The sequence below is a fragment of the Scyliorhinus torazame genome, chromosome 16 (genome assembly GCF_047496885.1).
Source record: "Scyliorhinus torazame isolate Kashiwa2021f chromosome 16, sScyTor2.1, whole genome shotgun sequence".
In the NCBI taxonomy this organism is placed as follows: domain Eukaryota; kingdom Metazoa; phylum Chordata; class Chondrichthyes; order Carcharhiniformes; family Scyliorhinidae; genus Scyliorhinus; species Scyliorhinus torazame.
Genome location: NC_092722.1, coordinates 38047637 through 38060602, shown reverse-complemented (window position 1 = coordinate 38060602; position 12966 = coordinate 38047637). Strand labels below are relative to the sequence as shown.

General features: G+C 48.8%; 1 protein-coding gene across 4 annotated transcripts in view; it reads right to left on the bottom strand.

The window, feature by feature from the left end:
* plekhm2 (pleckstrin homology domain containing, family M (with RUN domain) member 2) overlaps positions 1 to 8248 on the bottom strand; it is a 72722-nt gene extending 64474 nt beyond the window's left edge. For all 4 annotated transcript variants that reach the window (XM_072478296.1, XM_072478298.1, XM_072478297.1 and 1 more), the window contains exon 1: positions 8084 to 8248. In XM_072478296.1, the coding sequence (XP_072334397.1) occupies positions 8084 to 8143 (60 nt within the window). In that variant the 5' untranslated portion in view covers positions 8144 to 8248. The remainder of the gene's footprint in view (positions 1 to 8083) is intronic.
* Positions 8249 to 12966: the final 4718 nt, after the last annotated feature.

Genomic DNA, 12966 nt, shown 5'->3' with positions numbered 1-12966 from the left:
TCAGTTTGCAGAGTACCTCTGATCTATCTGCTGCAGACATGGCCCGGAACCTCCGGTCACTGGTCAGTTCAGTTTCATTCTCCCTCCACACTGTCCTCAGCTTTCTACACAATTCCAAATGAAACGCAAGCTTGAGGAGAAGCATCTCATCTTTCAATTAGATACTTTACAGCCTTCGGTACTCAACATTGCTGAACTTAATGTCAGATCAGAGCCACAGCAGGTACTGGTGAATGACTCTAATGTCATTCACTGGAGTCATATTTTATATGGTACTTCTCCCATTACCCATTCCTTCTTGTGAAACCCTGTATTTCTACACACTTCTTTTTGCAGAAAACACCAAGGGCGCGATTCTCCCAAATAATTTCAAAGCTAATTTGTGGCGGGTTTTTCAGGGAGTTCCCCACCGCTATTCAATGACACTTAAGTCACTTTTTGGGCTCTGGGGAGTTTCTCACCCATTTAGCCCACACTTAGAATTTTCTGAACTGAAGTCAGAGATCGGGCCGCTATTTTGAAAGGGTGCCCTGATCTCGAAGTGAGCTTGTGAGACCCCCACACCCCCCATCCACGGGTAATGTCACCCTCCACACACATGGACACTGCCCCATACCCCCAGGTGAGGACACCCCGCTGTGGGGTCCCTGGGGGACCCCCTCTTCAGGCTCTCTTCCCCGCCCCCCCCAAGCCCCCTTACAGCACCTCTCCCTTCTAGGACCCCTACCCATCATCTCCCCGACCACCCGGAGGCCCCTACGTACATACCCTGCACTCCCCAGCCTTCAAACCCCCACCCCCTCTCTCATTTCATGGGCATGGCCCCCCTCGCCACTTGACCTTTGGCAGTACCACCCTTGCACTGCCACCCTGGCACCCAGGCAGTGCTCCTGCAGGCTTGGATCCCGCGCAGGAAGGTCGTAAGTAGATTTACGACTTACTTCCAGGAGCGGCGTTTGTTCACACCCATTTGGGGCGGAGTTCCGACTCAGATGCCTCGCGGGACTCCATTGAATCTCACGAGGCACAGAGGCCGTCGGGAGGTCCACTGGAGGCCTCTCCCGAGATTGTCCAGCTGTGTTTTGTTATCACTTGAGCATAACGCGGCCAGAGAATCACACCCCAAATGTAATTTTCCCAAACTTTTGCACATGAAATGGAAGAGAAATGGCAGAAGCCACAGAAACGTTAACTTTCCACACATTATTTTATTTTTTAAAATTTAGAGTACCCAATTCATTTTTTCCAATTAAGGGGCAATTTAGCGTGGCCAATCCACCTACCCTGCATACCTTTGGGTTGTGGGGGTGAAACCCACGCAAACACGGGAAGAATGTGCAAACTCCACACCGACAGTGACCCAGAGCTGGGATCGAACCTGGGACCTCGGTGCCGTGAGGCAGCAGTGCTAACCCACTGCACCACCTTGCTGCCCCTTTCCAGGCATTATTACTAAACTCCCTCGGTGTAGTTTTCTATCAATTCACTAAATAGAAAGAAAAGATCTGTAATCTAAAAAAGAAACTGATTAAAACACAGAACTGACATTCAAACAATACCACACAACAGAGAGGCTGTCCAGTTATATTATCATTAATATCTACTGAAGTTACTTGCCAATTAAATACACAACTAGTCAAGCAGAGGTGGAAAAATTGTTTTTCCTCTAATGCTTCCCACCCTAGTGTCTACAAGGTTATCAGCACAAAACTGCTAGAATTTCAGAATTAGAACAGAAAACACTGGAAATACAGAGCAGGTTTGTCAGTACCTAAACAGAACAGGTCTGTTGACATGACTTTTTTTTCCCTGTCCACATTCCACCAGACCTGTTGTGTGCTTCCAGCATTGTCAATTTTTATTTCACAATTAACGAGCTCTGGTTATGCTCAAGAACAATTCTAATGTTTCCGTGTTGCCAGGAAAGGCTCACAAACACTATTGCACATCTCTTTGGCAAGGTGGCACAGTGATTAGCACTGCTACCTCACAGCGCCAGGGACCCCGGGTTCGATTCCGACCTCGGGCCTTTGTGGAGTTTGCACATTCTCCCAGTGTCTGCATGGGTTTCCTCCGGGTGCTCTGGTTTCCTCCCACAGTCCAAAGATGTACAGGTTAGGTGGATTGGCCATGTTAAATTGCCCTATGGGACAATGGGATTACAGGGATAGGGTGGGTGAGTGGGCCTAGGTAGGGTGTTCTTTCAGAGGGTCATTCTTCTTCACTGCAGTGATTCTATGGATATCTACAGATGTCCCACTCCATAAAGTTACTGGGTTAGATTCTCCAACCCTTGAGAGCCGGAGTCAAGTAAACACAGGGGAAAATCAGGCAAAGTGTATATGCCTATAACGTACCTACATAATCCATAATCAGTCATTCAACTCAAAAATGGACAGAAAATTTAAACCAGTTAATATGTAATTGTGTCTCCAAATTACAATGGTAAAGGGAGATGTGATGGTGATGATATTCCCGTGATATTGTCCTTCGTAGTGCTAGAGGCTACAAGAGAGGAAGCTGCAGCTGAAGTAACCTTGGAGGATGAAATGTAAATGAATTCATGGGCACCAATCAAATGGCCATGTCCTGGATAGGGTCTACGTCTTGAATATTGTTGCTCTGTAGCCTAGGGTAATCTGTATCTGGGCAAATGGTGAGTATTTAATCACCTTGTGGACTTAAGCTTGACGAGGTCAGATAGACCTAGAGGAGTTAGGAGGTGAGTCACTTGCCACAGTGTACCGCCTCTACTCTACTATGGTAACTAATGTTAATGCAGTTGATTCAGCTAAGCTATGTAACCAACTGGGAGGAGCGCATCGCCAAGGTAGGACAGAAACTGGGCAGGTGGGACAACGCTCCCTCTCCATTGCGGGCAAAACCCTGGTCACCAGGTGTGAGGCACTCTCGGTGTTACTGCACGTAGCGCAGGTCTGGCCCATAACCCGACCCTACGCCGCAGCAGTCACCCGGGCCATCTTCAAATTCATCTGGAGATCCAAGATGGACCGTGGCCGAAGGGACACCATGTACAAACCTCTGGATAAGGGAGGGAAAAACGTACCCAACTTCTCCCTCATCCTGATGGCCACCTTTGTGTGCAGCTGCATCAAGCTGTGTGTGTGGACCCCCGGTACGCAAACACCAAGTGTCACTACATACTGAGGTTCTACCTGTCCCCGGTGTTACGAAGGATGGGCCTGGCCTCATTGCCGCAGAATGCTCCAAGTAGTTGGGCCGTGCCGTACCACCTGTCCCTCGTGGGAAAGTTTTTGAAGAAAAACACCTTTGACCACAAGGCAATGAAGCAGTGGTCAGCACGTAATGTCCTCGAGGCCCTCAGGGAAAAGCAGACTGTGGAGGACGTTGGACGGTTCCCTGAGCAGACTGTCAGAGTCATTTGGCAGAACATCTCATCACCAGAACTTACAAACAAGCACCAAGACCTAGCTTGGCTGGTGGTGAGAAGGGCCCTCCCCGTCAGATTCTTCAGGTACACCCGAAGGCTCTGCGCCGTTGCACGCTGCCCTCGGAGTGGCTGTGGGGGAAATGAGACGGCCACCCACCTCCTTGTGGAATGTGCCTTTGCAAAGAAGGTCTGGAGAGAGCTGCAGTGGTATTTGTCAAGGTTCATCCCGAGCAGCTCTGTGACGCAGGACTCTGTGCTCCAAGGACTGTTTCCAGGGACACACACCGAGACAAACATCAACCGATGCTGGAAGGTCATCAACTCGGTGAAAGACGCTCTTTGGTCTGCCCGAAACTTGCTGATCTTCCAGTGCAAAGAATTGTCCTCGACCAAGTGTTGCAGACTGGCACATTCCAAGGTCCAGGACTACTTGCTGAGGGACGCACTCAAGCTTGGGGCAGCTGCCACCATGGCGCAATGGGTCTTACCAGCAAATGTACACCGAGGGGCGGGTAACAGTGTAAACCCCACTCGGTCGGGGTCATTAACACTCCAATGTATAAAAGAAACATGACGATGTAAATGTTTAAGTAGGAATTGTAACGTAAAGAGCGATGTGTGTGTAAGGTTATCAAAATTGAATGGAAGAAAGTCAAGGGAATTTGTAACCATGGAAATGTACAGTACAGAACATTTCGAATTGTCTTGAATGTTTAGGATAGATTTTATGAATAAAGTATATTTTTTGAAAAAATTAATGCAGCCAATGGTGACCTCCAAGATGTTGATGGAGAGCACTCCGCAATGATGGTGCTATAGACTCCTCAAAGGGAAGTTTAGATTTTGACAGGTACAATGTAGAGAAAATAAATCACTTTTGCAGTGAGAAGAAAAATAGGAAATAAAATACATCTTAAATAATAAGTCTTTAGGGCAGCACGGTGGCGCAGTGGTAGCACTGCAGCCTCACGGCGCCGAGGTCCCAGGTTCAATCCCGGCTCTGGGTCACTGTCCGTGTGGAGTTTGCACATTTTCCCCGTGTTTGCGGGGTTTCGCCCCCACAATCCAAAAAGATGTGCAGGGTAGGTGGATTGGCCATGCTAAAATTGCCCCTTAATTGGAAAAAATGACTTGGGTATTCTAAATTTAAAACAAAAAGTCTTTAAGGCAGCACGGTAGCATTGTGGATAGCACAATTGCTTCACAGCTCCAGGGTCCCAGGTTCGATTCCCGGCTTGGGTCACTGTCTGTGCGGAGTCTGCACGTTCTCCCCGTGTGTGCGTGGGTTTCCTCCAGGTGCTCTGGTTTCCTCCCACAGTCCAAAGATGTGCAGGTTAGGTGGATTGGCCATGCTAAATTGCCCTTAGTGTCCAAAATTACCCTTAGTGTTGGGTGGGGTTACTGGGATAGGGTGGAGATGTGGACCTTGGGTAGGGTGCTCTTTCCAAGAGCCGGTGCAGGCTCGATGGGCCGAATGGCCTCCTTCTGCATTGTAAATTCTATGATAATTGGGGGAAAAAAATGGAATACAGGCCTTGGAGTGTAGATACACAAACCATTAAAACAGAGACAGTGCAACTAGCTTAAGGTTATAAAAACCTGGAAGGATTTGGACCAAGGCAAAATTATATGGCTGAACTTGTTCGAGGCATTAAGAGTACAGTTGGAAATATTGTATAATTTTGGTACCTATTTGGTACCCTATTTAAAGGAATGGAAATTATGCAATTGATTCAACTGAATGTTACAATAGACAAGGGACTACATTTATGAAGAAATATGCTTTATGCTTTTTAAAATGAGTTCTAATCCCCTGTAGGGCTGCACAGTAGCACAAGTGGATAGCACTGTGGCTTCACAGCACCAGGGTCCCAGGTTCGATTCCCTGCTGGGTCACGGTCTGTGCGAGTCTGCATGTTCTCCCAGTGTCTGCGTGGGTTTCCGCCGGGTGCTCCGGTTTCCTCCCACAGTCCAAAGACGTGCAGGTTAGGTGGATTGGCCATGCTAAATTGCCCTTCGTGACCAAAAAGGTGAGGGGTAATTGGGTTACGGGGATTAGGGTGGAAGTGAGGGTTTAAGTGGGTCGGTGTAGAATCGATGGGCCGAATGGCCTCCTTCCGCACTGTATGTTCTATGACTAATACTCCAAGAAGTTTGGATCTTTTTCTACACTGGAGGAGGCGCAGATGTTAAGTGATGACTCAATAGGGGTCTTCAAGGTTATGATAACACAAATTGTGACAGGAATATTGCTACTAATCTGGAACAGTAATGAGAGCACGCCATTTTAAGTTGATCACAAAAAGGACTGATGAGGGTGTTAAAATTAAGTTTGTTGCACAGAGCATGGCTGGAGCAGGAAATTCTTGGAAACCATTGCAGCAAAGTCCATAAATTCCATAAAACAGAAATCTGATCGATACTTGCAAAGAGGAATACAGAAGGGGAAGGAGATATTCAAGACTGTTTATTCAAACTGTATAACACAATTGTTGAATGTGCAGTCACCAGTGCTACTGCATCTAGTTATACAAGTGCTTACAGGACCCGTGTCCTCTTTCTCAAGTGTTATTGAAGCCTATACTCATCTTGCCAAATTACAAACAAATCTTCTGTGAATTCCAAATTCCTTTCTTCCACTACACTGCTAAATCTATCCTCATTTACCAATAAGTGTATAAGTTGTACAAGTTGGAACACATTCTTTACTCCATCATTCTATACATACGTGCTTTTTAAAATGAGTTCTAATCCCCTGTAGTGTTGTGCATGGTGAGCCAGTGCCTATGCTGTTTAAGAATGAGTTTTATATAAATGCTTCTCACTCTGGTTTACAATCCATAGAGACATTGTGGCAATGGAGTTCACTTAGATCTGTAGATACACAGGCCCAGTCACACACAGCTAGTTCCCAGCAAGGTCTGGGAGGTGGAAATTGGCAAGTGTCACCCCAGCAACAACAGGTTGCCTCTATACAAAATGAGGTCAGATTATACCGCCATTAATTTAGAAAACAGTTCAATTATGCCATGTCCTGTATTCAAGGAGGCCATTCACCTGTTGCGTGCATCTGCAGATTGACAGGTGACCTTTAAAACTGATAACGCTCAGAAACCGGTCCCTCTCAAAGTGTAACATTGTGTACCGTGTTACCCTCTTATGTATTTTCTTTTATCTCCTTTTCTTTTCATGTGCTTAATGAGCTGCTCGCAGAAAAATACTTTTCACTGTACCTTGGTACACGTGACAATAAACAAATCCAATCCAATCCTTTAGAAACAGACTGCTTTTCTGAAAACCATTGATGCAGAAACTAAACCAACTCATGACCGGCGTTGCTGGAGGACATGTGCACTCAACCCCCAGCCGTTATTCCAGATCTTCCTTTGTTCCATCTGCAACATCGATTGCTGTATTCGAACATGTCTGAGACTGATTCCAATCTAGGAAATGCATTTCTGTGTATTTGCACAAGGGGCGTTCAGCAGGATTGTTGCGAGAAAATATGCTTGAAAATTTGGGCATTGCTGCCTATTAAGGTCATCAACCATCTAAGCACACCACAAACCAGAATGAACCTAGTACCTTACTGGTTTGTACAGATCACATTTACCCTTGGGCATTGGTCGAGGGTGGGTAGTGGACACAATGATGTTTTAGGTATGAATATAGATCATAAACAACATTAACGGGGACGACGACACATGCCCCATAGATATTGGATCTGGGGATGGATATTTACCATTTTTGTGTGGTGTTTTGTTCGCATGCTGGCAGCTCTTGTGGCCAACGGCATTCAGATATCAAACTTTAGATTTTTCCCTCCAAAGGAGGTTAGAGGTAGAGAACCTTTAAAACATACACATCAAATCTCTTGGGGGCAATCATAAAAAACAACCTAATTTAGGAATTTTTAACATCATGGTGGCCTTTCATCTTTGGGGCCAGCCCAAAACCATCCCAGTTTAATAAAGTCCACTATTTTCTGTTTTTGTTGCAGTCTGCACCACTTCCACTGCCCATGTTTGTCGTGGGCATAAGCCTTTATTTGGGCAAATGGTGCTAATCCGAAGTAAATTACAAAAGGTGCTACTTATAAGGCACATTAAGTGTTATAGATCAGTGGATCCAGTGGTGGTTTCTCACAGTGATGGTGTTGGGGTGTGTGTGGCCAGAGCTAACGTTTCGAGTCCAGATGACTCTTTGTCAAAGCTAGACGGAGTGTATGCAAATTGAGTTTTAGAGTTTGTTTTCCTAATCATTCCCCGGTGGGTTTGCCAACCTCTGACAATGCATCAGAAAAGAGGCAGCGCTTTTACGCCGACCGTAACCACAGAAGCCAGGCGGGAACAACAAAAGGCCATTCAGCCCATCAAATCCCACACACCGTGGAGCTTCCCCCCCCACCCCCACCAAGTGGAAGATGGAGCTGATTCTGACCCGGTTTGCAGTTTATTGCGGGGGGAGGGGAGGCAGAATCGTGGGACAGGAGCCCGAAAGGGCTGGAATCCAGCAGAATAAACATGGAAGGCCGGCTCTGTGCACCGCCCTGCCAGGCCGGGAGCAACAACACCCAGCGCAGGCAGGTCAACTGGTGCATCGCCGCCCGGCTCCGCCAGGCCCGGTGGGGGGCTGGGAAAGGCGCTGCAGGCTCAGGCTCAGGCCTCTCACCTGCTTCACTGACAGCGAGATGTTCTCCAGGATCCGGTCCTTCACTTTCAGGGTCTCCATGCTCGCGGCCTCCGCATCCTCGCCGTCAGTGACAGGCGCTCGCCGCCTCGCTCCCTGCACCGGCCCTGCCGTTCCGCGCACGCTCCCGGGGCACAGCTCACGTGACCGCGCGCCCGACGTGGGGCAACGACGCATGCGTCATCTTACGACAGGCGTTGCGGCACTGGTCATGGACGCGCGCGCGCGGATCCGACCTCAAGGGGCGGGGTCTCGGACGCCGCCGCCCTCATGGGGCGGGGTCTCCGCCGGCGCCGCCCTCATGGGGCGGGGTCTCGGCCGCCGCCCGCCCTCAAGGGGCGGGGTTCACTTCCTCACCTTCACTGAGCGCAGTTTCCTGGACTGCCTGCTCTGTCCCGCAACATGAGCGTGAGTCCCCGGGTGAAATCAACCCTGAGACAGGGGCAACGTGTAATATTTTTTGAACACCAGATGGTATCATCGAGCTATTTAAATATCAAATCCCATCCAGTCCTGTGTTAATTTATTTTTAAATGGCTTGAGTTGATGCAATGTTTCTTAGGTTTCTTGTCTTTGTAATGCGGAAAGGGGGCCGGGATGAACTGGAACAGCTCTTTCGAAGAGCCAGCACGGGCCTGATGGGCCGAATGGCCTCCTGCGCTCTCGGACTGGTTACTGGTGCGGTGCCTCCCATATGGGAGTGAGTTTCAGATGGATATGGGACTGTGAGGATACACCAGCTGAGCCCCATTCCCTTGGACTTCCATCCCAGCGCCTTCCCACAGAGATCACAAGATACTGATCAGCAGTAGGTATCCCTGGCTGATTTTCAAATTCACTCTATTTGGCCCTGAGACCTGCTGTAGCATAGCTCTGCAGTTGCCCTTGATCCCGGCTCTGGGTCACTGTCCGTGTGGAGTTTGCACATTCTCCCCGTGTTTTCGTGGGATTCACCCCCACAACCCAAAGCTCTGCAGCTGCCCCATCTAAAATCAACCTATCATTGGCGGCGAAGTGCCATGTCTGGTGGCATAAATGACCAAACATTGTTCCAACATTTCTGATCATCCAGCAGTGGATGACCTCGTTGTTCTTGATGGCATGGTGACAATTCATGGACATCCGTACCGAGGGTGATTTTTACACGAATGATGCCAACCCCTGTTCTGACTATATTTGACTTGGGCAAAGGGACGCACTAGCTGATTTCCTATTGCCTTCTGTCATGTTTTCAGTGTTGGAGCTGAAGCCAGACAAAGCAGGTGTACTGTTGATCTCTCTGCCATGAAAAGACTATCTCTTGATCATTTATTGAATTCAGAATTATAAATGTTCTCAGTAGTGAATCTAAACCTAATGTGTTTCTGTTAACAGGTGTTTCTTTTGTATTTTGGATGTTGTTTGGGAAGTTATTAAGGATTACTTAGTGTTGTATTCTTTGGGGGTTGTATTTCAATTGATGGTTGCTAAGATGTTCACTGTATGTTTTAAAAAGGTTAACTTGTTCATAGAATAAACATTGTTTTGCTTTAAAATATACTTTTCCATTTCTGCTGTACCACACATGTAGAGTGGGCTGTGTGCTCCCCATACCACAATCTATTAAAAGTTGTAGGTCAGGTGAACTCCATGATACACTTTGAGGTTCTGTAAACCCTGGCCCATAACAAATTGGGGGCTCGTCCGGGATAAAAGTCTATCTATTGGATTGGCTTAGTGAACTTAAAGACAGTGAGGGGTGAACATATTGTGGTTGCTTATCAAGTGTGGTATTCTAGTTTAAGTGGGGAGTGTGTTGTGGCCAATGGCTCTTTCAGAGGCTCTGAAGTTTTTGGGAGTGGAGATGGTCACACGCAGTACCTTATGGACAGAGACTAAAAGCAGACTGTTAGATTTGGCAAAAAACATTGCAGTTAACTTTAACTGACAACATGCGAAAAGATGAGGTAATTATGGCGGTGGCTAAGCATTTAAAGTTGCCTGAGATACAGTTTGACTCATTGGAAATGGCAAAAAATTCAGTTACAAATTAAACAAATGGAACATGAGAAAGAATTAAAGCAGCTTGAATACAAAAGAGAGGAAAAAGAAAGAGAGAGAGAGAGGAAAAGAAAAAGGAGAGAGAAGAAAGGAGAAAAGAAAGAATAGCCATAGCAGAACAAAAAGAAAGAGAAAGGGAAATACAGATCAGGGAAAAAGATAAAGAGAGAGAGTTTGAACTTCAGAAAATGGCGAAGGAGGTGCAAAGGATTGTGCAGCCTGATCAAGAGGTGATTGATAAGAAGGTGCCAGATCTCTTTAAAGAATTTACTTGTGTGGGTAAAGTTTACTCATGTGTATCAGGAGGAGCAGGTAAAGAAGTCACAATTTTAAGAGATACTGGAGTAGTCAATCTTTAATGGTAAGAGATGAGGAGTTATGTAGTTTGGGAAGAATGTTGCCAGAAAAGGTGGTAATATGTGGAATTCAGGGTGAGAGGAGTAGTGTCCCATTATTTTTATTTATTTTCTTTTTTTCTTTTTTTATTTTGTTGAGGCGCAGAGTGAGGAGGCAGCAGATTGAGGGGCTGGAGTGAGGGGGCGCTGAGTGAGGGAGGGTCAGTGAGGAGGCGGAGTGAGGGGGCACTGAGTGAGGAGGCAGAGTGAGGGAGCGTTGAGTGAGGGAGGGTCAGTGAGGAGGCGGAGTGAGGGGGGACTGAGTGAGGGGGCGGAGTGAGGAGGCAGAGTGAGGGGGCACTGAGTGAGGAGGTGCAGAGTGAGGGGACACTGAGTGAGGGGGGACTGAGTGAGGGGGCGCTGAGTGAGGGGGGGCAGAGTGAGGAGGCACAGAGTGAGGGGGCACTGAGTGAGGAGGCGCGCGGAGTGAGGGGGCACGGAGTGAGGGGGCGCTGAGTGAGGGAGGAGCAGAGTGAGGAGGCACTGGGTGAGGAGGCACTGAGTGAGGAGGCGCTGAGTGAGGCGGCGAGGAGTGAGGGAGGGGCAGAGTGAGGAGGCGCAGAGTGAGGAGGCACTGAGTGAGGGGGCGCAGAGTGAGGAGGCACTGAGTGAGGGGCGCAGAGTGAGGAGGTGCAGATTGAGGGGGCACTGAGTGAGGGGGGACTGAGTGAGGGAGGGGGGTGAGGAGGCGCAGAGTGAGGACGCACTGAGTGAGGGGGTACTGAGTGAGGGGGTACTGAGTGAGGGGGTACTGAGTGAGGGGGGCATTGAGTGAGGGGGCACTGAGTGAGGAGGGGCGGAGTGAGGGGGCACTGAGTGAGGGGGGTACTGAATGAGGGGGCACTGAGTGAGGGAGGGGCAGAGTGAGGAGGCACAGAGTGAGGGGGCACTGAGTGAGGGAGGGGCAGAGTGAAGGGGCGCAGAGTGAGGAGGCGCAGAGTGAGGGGGCACTGAGTGAGGGGGCACTGAGTGAGGGGGCACTGAGTGAGGGGGGACTGAGTGAGGGGGCACTGAGTGAGGGGGGACTGAGTGAGAGGGGACTGAGTTTGGGGGACTAAGTGAGGGGGGACTGAGTGAGGGGGCGCGGAGTGAGGGAGGGGCAGAGTGAGGGGACACAGAGAGAAGGGGGCATTGAGTGAGGAGGCGCAGAGTGAGGAGGTGCAGAGTGAGGGGGCACGGAGTGAGGGGGCACTGAGTGAGGGGGGCACTGAGTGAGGGGACAGGGAGTGAGGGAGTGGCAGAGTGAGGGGACACGGAGTGAGGGGGCACTGAGTGAAGAGGTGCAGAGTGAGGAGGCGCAGAATGAGGGGGCACGGAGTGAGGGGGGCACTGAGTGAGTGGGTACTGAGTGAGGGAGGGGCAGAGTGAGGAGGCGCAGAGTGAGGAGGCACTGAGTGAGGGGGGTACTGAGTGAGGAGGCGCAGAGTGAGGATAATGGATGTGTCTACTAGGTTTCCAGAGGCCATTCCAGTATGTAATATTACAGCTAAAAAGATTGTGGAGGAGTCACTTCAATTCTTTACTAGCTATGGACTACCCACAGAAATACAATCGGATCAAGGATCAAATTTGACCTCAAGGTTATTCAAAGAAGTTATGGATAGCTTAGGAATAAAACAATTTATATCAACTGCATACCATCCAGAATCACAGGGAGCGTTAGAAAGGTGGCATCAGACATTAAAGACAATGTTGAGGGCTTATTGCCAAGATTATCCAGAGGATTGGGATAAAGGAATTCCATTCATACTGTTTGTAATTAGGGATGCACCTAATGAGTCAACCAAATTCAGTCCTTTTGAACTAATTTTTGGTCATGAGGTAAGAGGACCACTTAAATTGATTAAGGGGGGGGCAGCACGGTGGCACAGTGGTTAGCACTGGGACTACGGCGTTGAGGACCCGGGTTCGAATCCCGGCCCTGGGTCACTGTCCGTGTGGAGTTTGCACATTCTCCCCGTGTCTGCGTGGGTTTCACCCCCACAGCCCAAAGATGTGCAAGGTAGGTGGATTGGCCACGCTAAATTGCCCCTTAATTTGAAAGAAAATAAATAATTGGGTACTCTAAATTTTTATTATTTTAAAAAATTGATTAAGGAAAAATTGGTGAGTGAGAAATCAGAAATTACATTATTGGATTACGTGTCAAATTTTAGGGAACAATTGAATAGAGCAGGTGAATTGGCTAGACAACATTTAAAGTTGCACAAAATGTGATGAAACGGGTAGCGGACCTGGGACGAGATTCTCCGACCCCCCCGCCGGGTCGGAGAATCACCGGGGGCTGGCGTAAATCCCGCCCCCGCCGGTGGCCGAAGTCTCCGGCACCGAGATTCGGCGGGGGCGGGAATCGCGCCGCGCCGGTTGGCAGGCCCCCCCGCGCGATTCTCCGGCCCGGATGGGCCGAAGTCCCGCCGCTAAAATGCCTGT